Source organism: Chiroxiphia lanceolata, chromosome Z (assembly GCF_009829145.1).
Source record: "Chiroxiphia lanceolata isolate bChiLan1 chromosome Z, bChiLan1.pri, whole genome shotgun sequence".
NCBI classification, from domain to species: Eukaryota; Metazoa; Chordata; class Aves; order Passeriformes; family Pipridae; genus Chiroxiphia; species Chiroxiphia lanceolata.
The window spans coordinates 17,838,045-17,856,670 of record NC_045671.1 but is presented as its reverse complement, the minus strand read 5'-3'; the positions used below and the strand labels follow the sequence as shown (position 1 = coordinate 17,856,670).

The 18,626-nt window shown below is 34.0% G+C and overlaps 1 protein-coding gene across 5 annotated transcripts in view; it reads right to left on the bottom strand.

Moving 5' to 3' along the window:
• The window catches only part of IPO11 (importin 11), an 80,235-nt gene that overhangs the window by 38,218 nt on the left and 23,391 nt on the right, over positions 1-18,626 (bottom strand). For all 5 annotated transcript variants that reach the window (XM_032676465.1, XM_032676466.1, XM_032676462.1 and 2 more), the window contains exons 12-24: positions 18,102-18,294; positions 16,604-16,756; positions 16,295-16,338; positions 15,293-15,383; positions 13,741-13,788; positions 13,009-13,114; positions 8,985-9,111; positions 6,953-6,986; positions 6,730-6,770; positions 5,573-5,689; positions 4,061-4,174; positions 2,575-2,690; positions 1,040-1,116 (exon numbers count right to left, since the gene is read on the bottom strand). In XM_032676465.1, the coding sequence (XP_032532356.1) occupies positions 1,040-1,116; positions 2,575-2,690; positions 4,061-4,174; positions 5,573-5,689; positions 6,730-6,770; positions 6,953-6,986; positions 8,985-9,111; positions 13,009-13,114; positions 13,741-13,788; positions 15,293-15,383; positions 16,295-16,338; positions 16,604-16,756; positions 18,102-18,294 (1,261 nt within the window). The remainder of the gene's footprint in view (positions 1-1,039; positions 1,117-2,574; positions 2,691-4,060; positions 4,175-5,572; positions 5,690-6,729; positions 6,771-6,952; positions 6,987-8,984; positions 9,112-13,008; positions 13,115-13,740; positions 13,789-15,292; positions 15,384-16,294; positions 16,339-16,603; positions 16,757-18,101; positions 18,295-18,626) is intronic.

Sequence of the window (18,626 nt, the reverse complement as noted above, 5' to 3'; positions counted from 1 at the left end):
GCATCACTTTTCTCCAGGATTCATTCATGAAATAAGAAAATAACTGCAAGCATAGAATATTCCCAAATACCTCCCCCTTTCATGAGAAGAGTATGCCAAGATTTCCATTCCTACTTATCTCTGCCCTGGAAAGTATCGCTGCTACAGATTCTAACAGGTAGCTCTGGAGTTAAATACTAAAACCACTACTAAACAGAGCAGTTTTATCATTAGAGATCTTGTATACAAAGAGAAATAACAGAAGACATCATCTTACACCTACCTATCACAGTCTACTGACCTTTAGTTAGAATAAAGTATAAGCTGAAAACAACTATCAAAAAGATAACTTCCGTAATTCTGTGAACACATTGCTCTGAAGAAATTAATTCATTTGCTATATTAGCTACACAACCTATAAAAGCACAGCTAAAGATTAATTAAACACAAACCTATTAACACGATAAAATTAAAGAACAAAATTTTTATACTCCCTTTAATTACGAAGCAAAATCACCCGAAATATCAGTATTTCCTAAGCACAGAGTCCTAATTCTCATTACTAAGTTTACAGTTTGTCAACAACTCAGGTAAAATTACTGTTTTTAATTTCAGTACTGCTTGACCAAAATGCTTACAGACATATTAAGATAGTTTGAAAACATCCCACATTGTTATTAACTGAATTATGGAAAGCTAGTAATTGCATTCTGGTTGTAGGCAGAGTAGGCAAGTCAATATCAATAAAACTCAGCACATTCAGTGTTAAATTTCACTAACTTCTTAGAATAATCTCTGAAATTATAAACTGAAATTATAAACTGAAATTTGTTTTATCTTTTGGGTACAAGCACCTTTAATTTATTAAAAATAGAGAAATAGAGTAAAGAGACAATAAGTATCAAAGATGACAAAGTCAGATAATAAAACCTGTTCCTCAATTTTTGATAATTGCAATTTTGCAAGCTCCCTTAGTACTTGCAGCCACATCAGCATTACATAATGTACAAACAAGCAATAGCAAAGAAAACCCTGAAAATTCTATTAGTAAAAGACTTACCAAGGAGGGAAGACATGTTCTGAAATATTCTCAGGAGCTCTGGTGTAAGACATGGACTATTCTCCAGTGTCACTAACCTAAGAATAGATTAAGCAAAATATTTTAGATTATTTATGAAAAACATTGAGCAATCATTTTGACAGATGTAAACACACTAACTTCCAGTAACCATCTATACAATCAACAACATATAACAATTACTGGAAGCATACTTCAAGCACAGCAATAGTGCTTACAACACACCCATCAGTATAGGCATGGTTCTTGCCAAGACAGGAAAACAAAGAAAAACATGTTACTGTCTTTTTATAATGACAATATAAGGTCTGAAATGCAGCAGCGAGAATGTCTCAGTACCCAGCCTGGGAACTCAGAGAAGGTGGGTAGAGAGGAATATCTACAGCGCAAGGACAACATGTGTAGTGCTCTACACATCAAAGGAGAAGCTGTGGTGGCTGTTTAAAACTCCTGAGGTTTGAAAATGCTAGCAACAAATTAAACTTGCATTTAAAGCCACAGAAACAAATTCTATTTTGTTGCTAGATCTTAGGTGTGGGATTACTGTATGTTTAAATAACATGTGTGATTAGGTAAAATATCTTAGCTGCTCTCCTTCTCTTTATTCAAGAAGCCATTAAGAGTCCCAGCTGTCTCTGCCAACTCCACCCAAATTCCTCTGATGCTCTAGGACATCTTAAAATATCATTCTTCTGCACAGACATCAGAATAGTAACCTCAAGATCAGTATTATTAAGAAGATATAAAACTTCTGAACTCATACACTAAAAAAGCCTCTGTCCTAAATTTTGAGAAGCTCTTGCACTTTGACTTGCTGTCACCAGCACTAAAAATCTCAGTTTTGCTGCACATAGAACAGATCATCTGTAGCTTAAGTATTTATAATTCAAATGTTCATCAACAATTTAGATCAAAGGAATCCCTTACTATTTTAAGACAAACTATGTATTCCTATTCTTCAGGAGAAATAGGTGCTGAATTCAGTCCGGGTAAGAGTTTCCTCCTCCTATAGCGTCAGCTGCACCAGAAACAAATAAATCAGGCTCACAGTAAACTGATCAGAACATCACTTCTTGTTTTATGTTCAGTCACCAAACAGCCTGAGATCTAAAAGGTAACTTCTACACTTTATCCTTGTAAACTTGACATCTCTTCCTGCAACCACCTTTGAGAACCACTGGGTCACTGTTCTCCTGAAGTCAAGCATATCAAATTGTTAGTATAGCATGCACATTGCAGTGAGTCTAGACTTTTTGTTTTCCTGTTCATTATCATTACAGAACTGCATCTTCACTATCAAATGTCTGAAAATTAATTACGTACTCAGCTATTTAACTGTGTTTCTTTTATTAACTTCCTACTCTCATGTCTTCTGAGAAAAAGTATAATATAAATGAAGTCAAGGTAAGGTAACAAGAACATATAAATTTTAATATTCAAAGTTTTTTACAATTTTTTCTTCTGTGGATACAAAAATAATTGTTTTAAAATTACAAGCTGATAGAAAAAATTCTTACCACAGCTCTAAACCATCTTCCAGAAGATAGACATGTGGAGGCTGAGAAACATCTGTACTTAGCTGAATAACTGGAAGTAGAAAAGGATAGAGATTTTTGCTGTCTGCTCCCAGTCCCTATGAAAATAAATAAGAAATGTAAAATATGTCAAAAACCTCAAACCAAGCATAAAGAATAGCACTGGAAAAGATCTGCAATGCTGTTATGTTCACAAGTAAACGTGCATTCAAGAAATCAAAGGTTGAACTTGCATTCATTTCATACAACAAACAACAAAATACTCTGATACTCGCAAGCTTTCTCTCAACATGTTTTGAGAAAATTATATGCTTTTTGAAAACAACTCTCTTATCAATAATTTGCATACTGTTCATCTCTAAGAGAAACAATATACATTTCTAAAACATTCACTGGTCATTCTCTTTCTTGGAAGAGTCACAAGTCTAACAAATACTACATGACTAAATGCTGAATGTTTTACAGATCAAGAAGAGAACTACTCTTTGCCCTTATCGCACATGAAATCATTTGACATATTCTAAGAATCAAGAGAAGGGTTTGTTTTCTTAGCTACACAAAGATTCACAGATCGATGACAGTGATTTATTTTTTAAACGATCCATGAGTCATATGTAAAGATTTCTTCCCAAGAATGCAGAGTAAAGAATTTCTTAACAATCACTTAAAAAGAAAACCCAATTTTTAAAAATAAGCTAAATAGAACTACTGTCAAACTAATAATAAATTAGAACTAATCCTAAAAGGAACAGAATTCTTAAACTGGGAACTGCCAATTATTGAACAGCATTACAACATATTGTAATATTACTACTTAAGAAAAACTGAGGCTAGTGGAATGCTGAATTTGCATAATTCCTATATTTTGAAAATGGTTAATTCAAAATTATTTGATGTTTCTAAGGTAAGGCTTCTTTCTCCATTTACTTATTTAAACAAATTTACCTTAAAAGAATCTTCCATAATTTGTCTAATACAAAGAGAAATACCTTTTGTATACAAAAATACCTATATTTTTAGGCTCCACAGGGGCCAAACCCAAGAATTTCCACAATTTGTTTATGGTAAAAATATATTTCCTCTTGTTTAAACTCACCCCACTTTTAAAGAAACTCTTATTTCTCCTCTCACTGTAACGTTTAGTCATTCCCTTTCCACTTCCTTGCCACTCTTAACCTGTATGATACCATCCTCTTAATCATGCATTTCACCAAGTTCAAGACTGCCTGCATATTAATTCCGTTCCTGTATGGACACTGTCCTACATCCTCAGAGCACTTCTCTTGATCTTTGCTAGTCCTACTATAATTTTCTTGAGATGCAGGAAGGGTTGGAGAAGACAGGATGGCATACAGTCTGTGTTAAAGAAGTAGTTAACAGCATGGATTTTGCAGTAACCATGTATTGTTTTATTATTAACAAAGAACTGTAGGAGATACCGACAACATTGACATGACTGATTCCTTACCTGGACGAGATGGATTAGGGTGGTTAGAATGGCACATCGTAGCATGTTGTGCTCCTCACTCTGCTTCCAAAGGAGTGGTAAATACTGAACCAAACATCCTACATATGGTCGTATCTGAAGTTCAGAACACAAATTGGTTTCTTAATGTGTAAATGAGTCTATTAATTTATCCTCATAAATAGTTTCTCAAAAAATATAATAGCTGCTTTTGCCACAGTAAAAATACCGAGTTTGCTCTAATTTACTCCTCTTTCCTCTTTCTAAAACACCATATTTTTTACTCTGTGACTGAAGTAACTTCTGACTGCAGAGTAGTTCGAAAAGAACAAATTACTTACAGTGATATTTGTGCACAGCAACCAGGCTTAAGTAGTAAATGGAACACAAAAAATACTTACAATTTGATAATCAGTGATATTTTCATAGTAATATATTCTTCACTGAGACAAGATTCCTAAACAACAGAATTTTCTAAGACCAGAAACAGTCCCCCCAAAAAAAGCTGAATAACCTCTGAAGTCATCTGTCCTTTGACCAGGGGTTAGACTTCATAACTTCCAGAGATCTGTCCTAACGTACATTTTTTCTATTATTTTCTATTATTTCTCTTTTTTTCTATTATGCTCTTCAATACTAAAAGGTTAATCTATTTGTCTTCTAAAGTATTTAATTATAAATTAACCTAAACAGATTCAAGGGTTCTTTCTCAACTTCTTTTTAATACTGCATCTCTAGCTGATCTGAAATGCAGAGAACTCTGGGAAACCTACTGTCATAATGACTTCTTCTACAAGGGACAATTACGAAAGCTTCAGTTGGCTCTCAGACAGGACTATTTGTAGAAAGAGGAGATAAGCTCAAAAAGACACATTATCTCTCTCCTTAATATTGGGGAATCAACTATTGATTCTTTAATTCTGCAAAACCATCTTCGATTTCTTTACGTATAAGCTGAAGAACATATTTTAACATAATGTGAATTTGAAACTTTTCAGGAAGTTAACGAGAGTGGTGTATAGGCAACTGTGACCCATATCAGCACCAATGAGAAACTACAAATTTAAATGCACTGTGCCTAGGAGTACAAAGCATTTTGTTCCCCAAATGTCTCCTCTAACACATAAGATTAAATAAAATATTAGTTCTGATCTATGATGAGACAATTAGAATAAATCACAAATACAGATCTAAGATGAGACAATAAGATTAAATCACAAATAAAAAACCAAAATTGCAAGAAAGACCATAAAACAAGCTGTTAAAACCCTTCTGTACTAAAAAAGATGAGTAAGTACAAAAAATACATAGTAACTAAAGAAAAGTAGTAACTGAGTAGAACATTTTACCCAAAAGGTAAATGAGAATTGAAAAGAGAAAAGAGGAATGCAAACAATGCAGGCAGCTATGACAACAATAACGAGTCTATTAACTTTTTTTCCCATTTTCTTTCACACCAAGTCTTCCCCTGTGTTCTTACGACAAAGCTAACACTGAAGTATATAAATAAAATACCTGCATATTGACTCTTTCAATCACGCAAGACAGGACATGAAGAACGTGCATTTTAGTGTCACACTGTGTTACTTCCTGAAGTAGCTGAAAGAGCAGCGTAAACATGGATTCCAGATACTAAAAGAAAAATAAAAAACTACAGATTAGACCATCAAAAATACAATTAGTGATGTGAATTGGTGATTTTCCAATGTATGCTTACAACTCTAAGACATCCATAAACTTTGAAAAACACTTTGAATGTGTGCAAAATGTTATTCTTTCATTTTGAAAAATGCACATTAGGCAATCATTGCCTAAACAAGGTAAAAAAATTCAGGTATACTCTTACATAACAGTTCAAACATGATCTGTTTGACTATACACCATTTTCACACTTTGGTAAGTGTAAAATGACTTCACAGGTAAAATAGGCTGTCTCTTCAGAAGGAGCACTTTGTTAGTGTCAAAGCAAAGCTTTGGGCCAGTAGATAAATTTAAATATTGAGCTGAAAAAGACATCTTAAAACAATTCCAATATTTACAGTCTAAATGCACTCTGCATTTTTGTTTTATTTGTTCTCAAGAGAGTCGAAATCTACATGGAAATCATAATCAAATGAGAAACACCTGCTAAATTTGAGTGATCAAAGTAAATCTTTGCTGTATTTATAATTATTTACTTCATGACAACAGCAATGACCAAATATAGGAGAACGAGAAAGTCTGTGGTTTTTGGGCACTATTTTAAGCAAACATTTGTAATTAGTATTTTTATGAAATAGCAGGTTGGAAAGTAGCGTGAAACAGGCACACAGGAAAGCCACACTGGTGTGGAGACATATCTGTTAGATACAGTACTGATACTGTCTTAGCAAAAAGAAACTGTCTGTTAACACATAGCATATACAGTATTAAACACACTGCTATGAAGTTGTGACTGCTGTAATACTGAAATGTTCTGAATTGTATGTCATTGTATTGCACATTAGCAACCTTAACAGCAGCAGTATAAGTTAAAATTTTGGTCTATGAAGACTGAAAAAATAATACATACATATACACCCCCCCCCCTCCCAATTACTAAATAATGTAGTTTAAAATGAAATTGGAAAATATTTTTTTCCTGCTTTTCTCTATGGATTTATCTACTCTCCAGAATATATAAATGCTCTTACCGGTAAGAACTGGTCAGTTCTGAACTCAAAGTCATCTACAGGTGAACAATCATTAAGGAAAAATAATACAGATTGCAGATGGACAGAAAACTCAAATAAGCAAGTATTTCATGGATACACAAAAATTATAATGTGAAGAATTTGGTAATAAGTTTAAAATTGCTTATTTTCTAGTAACTCTGAATTAAGAACTAATCAAACATCTTTGCAAATAAAAGGATATTTAACTTCAGTGTTGTCGCTGTCTCGATACGGACCTGAAAGGCAAAAGTCAAAAGCATAATGCATATGTCCATTAAACATTTTGATTATCAACCTAATACCTGATTATATCAAATCAGTTGATGTTTTGGCATTTGAATAATTCTCTGTGTTCTGTCATCCTTTAAGAAATGAAGTTAGTTAAACTCATTTTCTTTTGCTTTCATTTTAGTATACTTTACGTTTTATTTGACATTGCTAAAGTGGTAGAAATTGGAGAAACCGCTCAGGCAAAACGTTCATGAAGGACAAGTAAGATACTTTCTTGTTTAATTCTATCCAGCCTGTAATAAAAACTCTAGCAACAGAGGAGGAGTTTAACTTGGAATTATCTCATGGCTTGTTGTAAACAAAGAAGCACAGAATCAAAGAAACTCAACAAGTTAGATTGTTCTTCCTGGTAGATGTTCAGATGCTTAAAATGCATTAACTAAAAACAGTTGACACAGAAACACATCCTGCTCTGCTAAAGCTGTCTGGAATCACAGAAATAACTGTTATGACTGCCAATTACCAACTGATATGTACCTACTAAACTAGCTAAGATTATTGGGGGGGGGGGTTGTGAGCTGCTAGCTCTGTTTGTTTAAAAATAAAAAAATAAACAATAGCAAAACAAGCTTCTCAACTCAATCTCACCTGCTGGTAAACTGAAGTTGTAGCTTAAACCAAAAGATTTGTACTCAAGCAGGATAGCAACCAATGCCATTTATCATACCCTGCTAGCAGATAACTTTAATGCTTAAATATCCATAGAATCACAGAATCACAGAATCATTACATATGAAAAAGACCTCCAAGATCATCTAGTCCAATCATCAAACTAGCACCACTATCATTAAACTATGTCCCTAACTGCCATATCCACACATCACTTGAACATTTCCAGGCATGGTGACTCCACCTGTTCCAATGCCTGACAACCCTTTCTGTGAAGAAATTCCTGAACCTCCCCTGCTGCAGCTTGAGGCATATTTTCTCTTTTCCTGACACTATTAGTTGCCTGGGAGAAGAGGCCAACCCCCACCTGGCTACAACCTCCTTTCACATAGTTGTAAAGAACTATCTGATAAAGTCTCCCCTGAGCCTCATTTTTTCCCAACAACCCCAGCTCCCTCAGCCACTTCTCAGATGACTTACTCTCTACATCCTTCACCAGCTTCCTTGCCCTTCTCTGGACATGCTTCAGCACTTCAATGTCTTTGTTGTAGTGAGGGGCCCAGAACTGGACACAGGACTCAAGGTGTAGCCTCACTAGTGCCCAGTACAGAGGGACAGTCATTGCCCTGGTCCTGCTGGCCACAGTATTTTTGATCCAAGCCACTGGCATTCTTGGCCACCTGGGCTCACTGCTCGCTCACATTCAGCTGTTGTTGACTGGTATCCCCAGGTCCTTTTCCCCTGGGCAGCTTTCCAGCCACTCCTCCCCCAGCCTGTAGCGCTGCTTGGGGTTATTGTGACCCAAATGCAGAACTCAGCACTTGGTCTCGTTGAACCTCATATCACTGGCCTCAGTCCATTGATCTAGCATGTCCAGATCCTCTGCAGAGCCTTCCCACCCTCCAGGTGACCAACAGGCCTGCCCAGCTTGGTGTCATCTGTGAACTTGCTGAGGGTGCACTCAATCAGTACTGTATACTGCAAGGACTAGTCATAGAATAACCCTGGTTTATCTACACAAAGTCTCCATTTGTTTATAAATTATTAAAGGACATTTCACAACTTTCTTTTTAAAGAGACTGCTGCTCTTGCAGTTCATTTTCCCACCAAAGTCATCACTTAATGAACATCTTCAGCACTTGTTTAATGTTTTTGACATTACTGTTCAACATCTCCACAATTAAACATCACCAAATCTTCCCAATGGTTTATCTTTTGAAAGACACAACAGACTTTAACATGATGTTATGAAATTTTCAATCAAGTTTACACAAGGTATGGTATTTATGTTTTACAAAACAAATGTTTAATCCAAAACAGTTATTTATACTTACCACTAAGTCATGGTCTTGAAGTAAGTTACGAATTGCTTCATATAAAACAGGTCTCAAGTCTGATTTGAATTTTACAGAAATCCACTGTCCAATCAGCCATATTACTCGTCGGCGTATTGGTTTATACCTTTAAAAGTAGGAGAAAAAAAATCACATTTGTTACCTCATTACATTTGATGTTACAGAATACTTTGATGAAAAAGAAATCCAAAGATTATGATGAAAATGTTATTATCCAAAACAATTAAGAGATTCAGTTTGTCAAGACCTGTTAGTACAGAAATCTTTTTCACCAAAATTCTTCATAAGGAGGCACAGGAGACACCAGCTTAGCCTGAAAAGGTTAATTTTCATCCTAAATGATTGAATCTTGAATGTCTCACTAGAGACACATTTTATTCTGCACATAGCACACCAGTCAAAAAAAAAAAAAAAGAAAAAAAAAGTTACATTTATTACTGCCATCATGGCATCTACTGCTTCGACCATAGCTTCCAGCAATTTCTTTGGCATTCTTTCTATCCTCAAAAATTATAGGTCAATGCAATTTAAAAATGCAAACTTAAGGACTGCATTACAGCAACTGTCAAAGTAGTTCATGTCACCAGACTAAAACTATTCTAAGAACTGACATTACCTAATCTTGCACTACTGCCACAACAAGGGCGCAAATCAAACAGCTTTAGAGTCAATGGTAAGAACAAATCAGAACAACAGTGATTGAGAAAAGCATTTTACAGAGCTGCTATTTTTCTCCAGTGATCATGTAACTCAGATTTATATGTTTAACTTGCAGATGTATAAAGTTAGGGAAGACGAACCCTATTCAGAGGATTTTAACTAACAAATTGTTGTTATCATAAACGTATTTTTCATTTGATGACCTTCTACCTCGTAAGCCATCAAGAAGTAATTTAAACTGGGAGTTACTGAGGCTTCTCTACATTTAATAAATGTGTTTTATTAAAAATTCCCATAACCACGAGATTATAAACAAAGACCATCTTCAGAAAACCTGAAAGTTATGGAAGCAGAATGTACATAGCAGTTCATTAGACCAGAACACAAAACTAATGAGGAGTAACAGTCCAGTGCTGCTCAATATTTACTGAGTGGCAATGAAGCATGAATAATGCATGCTGAAGCATAACTTACACAAGACATTGCCTTACTAACACCTTCTATTTGTTCAAGAATCTGATGATACAATTTTTGCTACTTTTAGAATGGCACTTTTTACACTTAACCTTGTAAAAATCAGAATATTAAAAAAAACCTAAGTAATTTTCTTGAGATTCGAGTTGGATGGTTTTGAAAACACAATCATATAAAGAAAAGTTTTAAATTATGTAAGTACGTAACTGTCTGCTGCCAGAAAGGATTTTCAGCTCTGATGTTATCTATTGTTCAATTCATACACCCTACTTGCATCTCTATATTCTTTCTCTCTCTCTCCCTAGTAAAGACAGCATGTTTTTCATTTTTTTGGGGGGGTGGGTGGGGTTTGGTTTTATTTGGTTTGGGGTTTTTGGTTTGGTTTACTTTTTTGTGGATTCTTTTGGGGTTTGGGTTTTTGTAATTACTGAAGTTCCTAAAAATTCTTCTGCTCATACATGCTCAGTTTTGAGGTTCTACTTTTTCTATGTTCACTACTTCTGGGAAAAGCTCACCTCTTAGAACATTAGTTTTTAGAAGAAGAGCACATACACTGGCTAAGCATAGGTCTGCTACTGAGCCTGGTGGACCTAAAGCTCACATGGGAAAAGTGATCATATTCCAAAATAAGGCAGCTTCTGTTGCAATAGCCATAGAACAGTATCTTTAAGGAGTCTGGACAGCATCAGATATTCAAGTCAAAAGTATTTTGCTTGATACTAAATTACTAAGTGCCACATCAGTACTTTCTCTCTCAGCAGGAGATATTGTTTTACAAGTGAATTGTTGCAAAAAAAACTGTATGCAGTAAACTACTTTCATACTATGGAAAAGTTTCTCCTCAATCAGTACAAAACTAAGTATCACGGCAAGTGACAAATTTGGCAATGCAATGTTTCTAAAAATCCTTAAGAATACTTTTATATTCATCCCATATTTCTTCTACTGATATGGTCATGGTTCGTAGGTTTACTATCAACAGGTAATGGAAAATTCAATGAAAACAAAACACCACACACTCCATGCTCAATGCTGACAACACAAAAATTTTTGTTCCCAAACATCAACCAATTTGTGAGCAACCATGCTAACCCCCGAGGGAGAGCAGATCACACCCTCCAACCCACTTTATCTGAACTGCACATGTATTCCTGAAGCGGCTATTAAAGCAGAACTCCATTCAAACCAATAACACTGTCTCCCTTATTGTCATGGTGGTCTCCAACGTTGAAAGCAATAGAAGCAGTTCAAGCAAACAAGGCTTCAAACTTCTGGACAATTTCTACTGCAAACTTCTGTCTCCACAGGAATTTCATCCTGGGATACAACAAATGGCAACCAAATGGGTGTCTTCCTGACAGCAATACAATTGTATCAACAACAGAACACTTTGGTCAGTTTTACTTATGCTATATGAGTGAATAACATAAAAATGCCAAAGCCAGCATGTATTACAAATACCATGGCAGCTTTATTTGGAGATTGCTAATGGTGGGGCATAGCAGCAAATGATCAATCTTATACAAAAGATCTCTCATTTTTTCCTGCTCTTCTGACATTTAGCCTAAACATTAGAGTACTTGACCAATTGGAGATAGCCAGGTGAGGCTGAAATCTTAGTTAAAAAAATAGTCTAATGAGAAAAAGAATAAAAACATTAGGAGACAGAAGGTAAACAACTGTGGCAATTATTCTGTGACACAGGCATAAGGCTATACATCCAAAAGTAAGTAGTTAATTTTTTTTAAAGTATATTGTTATGAAAAGCATTTTAATATCTGTAAATTTAACAAGATGTTCCATTTTACATGAAACTGAACTCTATCTGTAAATAAAGTTTTTATAACTGGCATTTGGAAATAAAAAAGCTGACTAACAACTCACTGTAGAAATCATTTACAATTTATAGTAGCTCCTAAGTGTATAAGGAAACAAATTAGTTGCTGTTTCAGATAAAAATTACATCTGGTAAGATGAATCGTAAATGTAGAAGAAAACATAGTAACAGTCTTCAAAGGACATTTGGGTCACTGTTAATGACTGTTAAGAAAAACAGGACATGCTTATTCAAAGGGTGAATTAGCGCTGAACAGTAGTGGTCACTGTCCTTTCCCCTGGAGAAAGAGTGACAGTTTGAGGAACAGGAGGAACTCTGTCTTCTAGACAGTTTTAAAGAGGGCCAGCTCAGCCTGTACTGAGATGCTAACACTGATCTTTCAAAATACCCTATGACATCCACTAAACCAAAAAAGTACTCATGTGAAGGCCATCCAAGTGAAGGGGACCCTGGTTAGAAAGAAAAACCACAGCAGATGGACTGTATAAAAATCTTCATGTAGAACCAGCCTGTAATTATTCATACTTCACAACATAACCCAAACCCTTACTTCCCCTCTTTATTGTTGGCAAAATTAACTGAAGTGAGTTACAGAAGGCTTGTATTTAAAATAACAGAAGAAAAAAATCACTATTTTGGCTAAACTATAGTTTTACAGAGATTATTTCCACAGATTTCAGTTGGACTTTGTTGACTGAAGAACTCTCCAGAGGCCCAAATATCTTTCTTTAAATGGTTGTCCTGAGAAGGTTTAGTCAAGTCAAATATATGCAAGAGGACAGACTTAATGTACTTTTCCAGAACCTGGAAGTATCCACCATATAGTAATTTAAACATAAAGTGTTAAGAACTATGTCACTTCAATGACTGTAACAGTTGTCTGTATGTATTTTCATACCTCTGCTCATTTAGTGGATATGTTTAAAGGTTGAATATTTTTCAACTCTACAATTATTAGACATTATATATTATCAGATTTGTATCAAAAGTTCGTATTTAAATGATTAAGGTATAAAAACCCAAGATGTTTACCTGTCATGAGAAACTTGTAGTTCTGCTAATAGTTGATTTTTAAACCACTGATCAAAATCGACACTATCAAATAGTTCATAAGCAGCGAGTCCAACCGCATTATACACTGGGGAAAAACAATAGTTATGCTTATTGTTTGCTTAAATGTTCATTTTTTAATACTAATAATTTGAGAATCAAACCGCATTTTTGATAACCCGAGCATAATAAAAAAAAACAAACTAAAGCACATTTTTCTTTAGAAAGCTTTATCAGACCACAGTGAAGGGAACTCTGGAGGAAATTTCAGTACAAGAAAGACATTACAGAAGAAAGCTCAGAGTTTTGAAAATAGCTAGAAGCTGAAAGAACAATGAGGATCTTATTCTAACACCAAGGATGTTAGATTCCATCAGAAACAATTTTGTTCTTTTGCCATAAAATCTTCTTACTTGTAAAATGAACAGAGTATCTCCATGGAGGCACTGAAGATTATTTAGTTGCGGAGTAGAAAGGACAGGACAGTAAAGAGATTGTCTAAGGGTTTTTTCCACAAAAAAGCCAAAGAGCACCATATCTTTGCATAAGCATTTTGAAAAGTGCAGACTAACATCAACTGAAAGGAGAATCAGGATTTATGTCCCACTTTCCAAATGTTTTTAAAAAATCTTTCAAATTAATCATGCAATTTTTAAGAACTCAAACATATACACAAAAGTGTCTCTGTTACTTCAAAGGTAAAGAAAAATTTACCAGCATCTTTGATCAGTATAGCATTGGTATCTTCTATGTTGGTAGATCCTACAAGCCAAAGTTAAAATAAAGAAAAAAGTCACTAAAACAACAAAGGCAAGCAACTTTGTACTTATATGCTCTATGTAAGTAAGCCATGAATTGACTGTTTTGCTGCTTTTCTTTCATTTACAATTTCAGTCATTTCAGTTTTGATGCTTGCTTTAGTTAATATACTAGAATCAAATCTCTGCTTTCACACTCTATTTTTGACTTACTACTTTGGAGATTAACCTTTCTAGTACCAACATACATTTAAATCAGAAGCATGTATTTAAAACAGATTCAAAACCTGCAAATTGCAGATGACTGTCAACTACATAGTAATATTTCCAACAGGGTCCTAGATGTAGTTCCATGTACTTTATATATATCTGTGTGTATATATATATATATATATGTATATATGTGTATATATATGTGCATGTAAATGTACAGCATGTAAGTTAAGATTTTCCAAAATTTTAAGAATTAATGAATACTTATCATCTAGTACTTCAACAGCTAATCTCAAGTTGAAAACATGCAGAAGTGGCTAAGAGGGGCCTCAGAAGAGAAAAAAAAAAAGAGGTGTACCTTTTAGCAAGGTAGTATTAATACTATTGACATGCCTGTAATTTTTGGAAAACATATTAACTATCAACTCTGTTGTAAGGAACTTTTTACTATTCCCAGTATCACAGCACAGCAAGCCATCTCAAAACCTACGTATACAAAGTATTTTATGAAGAGATTTTGCGAAGTCAGAAACCATCCTCAGAAAATGGTTATTTATTTAAATAGAATGTAACGATCCATCCTGGTCAGATCAAATACAAAATATTGTAAGTCAGCTAAGATACAACCTGGGGAAATAACCTAAGCTGAAATTACAGGGGGAAAAAAAAAAGCTATTCCCACTTATTATCTTTTCTAGCCATTATAAAACTTAATTTGGGGGCAAAGAATCATACAGTAAAACAGAAAGAAAATGTGAAATGTTCCTCAGCTATGAATACTTCAGTCTTCATACAGAAAACAAATACCTAAAGCAGATTCTTCAGATTTGTAAAGTCCTCTAGACTCTCCAAAATAACAGTATAACAAACTTTTTCTTTAAAAGTTTCTTTTTCCCCCAGGATTTTGGCAGAGACATGGCATGAACTGCCTTGCAACATCTGAACAGGAAGTTCCTGACAAAAAACAACCTACGGAATTCATTAAGCTCATGGACCACTCTCAAGAAAGCCTGGAACCTCACGAAAGCAGAAACGTCCCAATCTTTGTCAGTCATCTAAAATAGTTATGATGAAAAGTAAAAAGTCCTTAGGATTTCCTCCTCCTAGACACACACTGCACTTTCCTTATTGTAGGTTTAGAAATAATTCTAAAATATTAACATGTCCTTTCAAAAATACAGAGTGAACGCACTATATAAAATTAGATATTACAAGGTAAAATTGTTTAACTGTTCGCAAAAGTAAATGTAAAGAATTCTACATTTTACACTTCCTTTATTTTTTAAAGAACTTACCTTGTAGACTGTGAACCATTTCTAAAAGTACTGGGGTAAGGATCTGATTATATTCATGGAAAATATCAATAAAAAGAACTTCTGTGCATGGCTGAAAAATTAAAACATGTGGTTTAGAATCTATTAAAGGCAACTCAAATACATTTTATGCTAAAATTTCAAGTGCTGAATATCTCGCACTAAAGGTCATCATTTAAAACATGATATATTGTAATAAAATTAGCACTCTATACAAAACACCATTCTTCCTACTATACATTATGTTTAACTCTATGAAATAGAGTTTGATGGCTGCATCTGTATAAGCCAATTCTGTAGCAGAAGAACAATGGATCTGTGGAGTGAAACAGCTGGTGTTGAGTAGCCAGTGATCATATTGTTGGTATGTCACTCTAGCTGAGTGATTTGGACTAAATACCCATTTACAGCTGGAACACACTAGATGCACAAGGTTGGGGTTTTCAGTTTTAAAATTAAAGTAATCCAGCAAATAAACTTTGAGATCACTCAGCAAAGCAAATCACAGCAGTGATAATTGGGAGATTCATTATAACAACATACTTCTGATCTGAACTAAATTAACTAATAACTAATTAACTAATATAATTAAATATACTTAAATATATTTAAATATATATATTGTCTGAAACCGTCTTCATTCATCATGTCTATTAATAAAGTCATAAGTGATAACATCAGTTCAAAGAAGAGACAACGTCTACTGGCTTTAACCACCATCAGATACTACATAATACAAATGCTGAAGCCAACTCCTTTTCTCTCCCTCCTAAAATATCAAGTGCATAGTTTCCAGTGTGTTTCAGCATGTTTGAACAGTGATGAAGGAGTAAAGTTAATTTTTACTAATTCTAAAGAAATTTCCTTAAGATTCTTTTTAAAAAGCACCATCTTTTCAGCAGGTATCACCTCTCTTGGTTACAAGACTATCAAGAAATGCATTCAGGAATGTTTAATGGTTTTCTTTCAAATTGAAACACTTACTCTGAGACTGTACTTCCAAGAATCTCCTCCTGTCTCTTCTACAGCTATTATTTCACAAAGAAAGAAAAAAGTATTATTTCAACTATGGTTCAAATAAAGTTTGGTGTTTGTATATGAGGGTATCATAGAGTACTGATAAATCTGTTGTTATGAAAGAAATCTCTAGAGGGAATGTTTGCCCATATAAGAAGACTGTAGGAATAAAATGCTCAATATTTGCAGTAGGCAATTTGTAGAGACAATGTTGATATGAAACATTTATACCAATATCTAATAAAACTGCAACCAACAATACAACATGTGTCTTACTGAAGCTTTCTGGATCCTCTTCCCACATAGTCAATTCTTCCTTCGTCAGCAAGAAATAGTGAGTGACTAATCTCCTACATATTTCCATTAGTGTTGGGTATGTGAAAAAGGCTGTCTTTATCTTATGTGCTTCAAGAGTTTCAGGACTGCTGTCTGAAATAAAACAGAAAACTCCAAATTACAATTAAGTGGCTTAATGATCAAACACTCATCTAGTAAAACTAGAAAGAAATCAATAAATAAAACATTTTTATTCTCTGAGAAAAAAAAATTATTTTCATGACAGACTTTAACACACTTTCAGGTGGTACTTTTTTAGAATCAAGTTGAAATCCCAAATTAATCTACTTTTAAGAGAGTTCTCTGACAGCACAATTAGACTGAAGGGTTGTCAGGACTTCACACAGTATTTATGCTTTTCGGCTACCAGGTAGATGAGAAGAAAAACTGCTTACCTCCTGCCTTGGGCACTTACATTTTTTTTTAGCACTACTGAATTTAAAAGCACATAGAACTCTAAGATAAAGTTCCATTTATACCTATTCAGAAAGTTTATCCAAATACAATCTTAGAAATCACTTGGGATTTTTAGGAGTTAGTATTGGTTAAAGAAACCAGTAATAAAGACAAATACTGCATTCTGTACAACCAACACAAACACTATGTGTCAGTCAAGTTAAGAAAAATAAATTTTCTGTTTTACATTTTTTTGTAATCACACCATTCTCAAAAAGTCAAATTTTCACTAAAATTTGCTATATTCCTCTTGATTCAAGTGACTACATTTTGAAACTCAAAGCTCACTATGTACTTTTGCAAGCAAAAATTACTGTTAATAATCAATAGACTTAGATATTGTAAAATTATGGAGTAACTCTGAAATACATCAATATTTTGAAGAATTTTAAACACTGGATTTATGTAATCTTTTCTGACACGCTCCTGGAACCTTTTTTTTCAGATTTAGAAACAGAATGCTAATTTTATCAAGTCATTGCGACATGTCAAGTTCATGTGGAAGATTGTGGTGGTTTTTTAATTTGTACATTCAGCAGTGTATGAATTTTCAAAATGAAACACAGTCCTACAAAACAGAATATATAAACTGTTTTATATTCAACTGCATCTCAAATCCACTGTGTTTCTGTATTTCAGAGTGCTGGTATCAGTTAACTACAGCAAATTCATAATTTTATCAAACATATCCCAAAGGAAAGATGCAACAAACTAGTTGATGAAAATAAACCAAATTCTATACCACAATACTTTTTAAAATTAGTTCAATGAAAACTAAAACAATCAAAAAAGAAAAGATATTCATGATCCTTTTGTATTTAAATTTTCTTTGGCAAGTCACCATCTATAGAAATTAATACTTTAAAAGAGACCGAAGCCTTACTAACTACTAAGACATTCATAAAGGAGTTATACTGTTGGGAATAGCTAGCAAAACGTTTCTCAAGACAACAAAAGTGGTTTTAGTAAATAGCAGCAGTACCTTCAATATTTTTGGATGGCTTATATGCATAATTTTTTACAATCATCTTAATGAGATTCATGCATTGTACAATAAACTGCTCAAATACAATTCCTTCACCAGCTTCTGTGAAAACATAGCTCACAGAGAACTCCAATGATCTCTGAATCAAAGCAGTGAATGAAAAAGGATGTTGATCTAGGAAGTCCAAAAGCTAAAAAAAGAAGCAGAAAAGCAAGAAAGAGAAATCAAAACACTGTCTGTGTAAGTCTTATTAAATGCTTTAGTTAACTAGTTATCAAAAACAAGTGTCAACTTACGTAAAATTATAGAAAACTGAACACAGACAGGAGATTAGAAAGAGATCAGTATCAATGGTTAATGAAGCATTATTTAACACCAAGATTCTTGACTTCAGTTCAAAATCACTTCTTTCTTAAGTTTGAGGAACAAACTCATTTTCAACTAGACCAGATTGATAGAAGTAAATAAAATACATTAGGCATACTTGAAATGGTGAACATTTCAGCAGATAATTCATCCTTA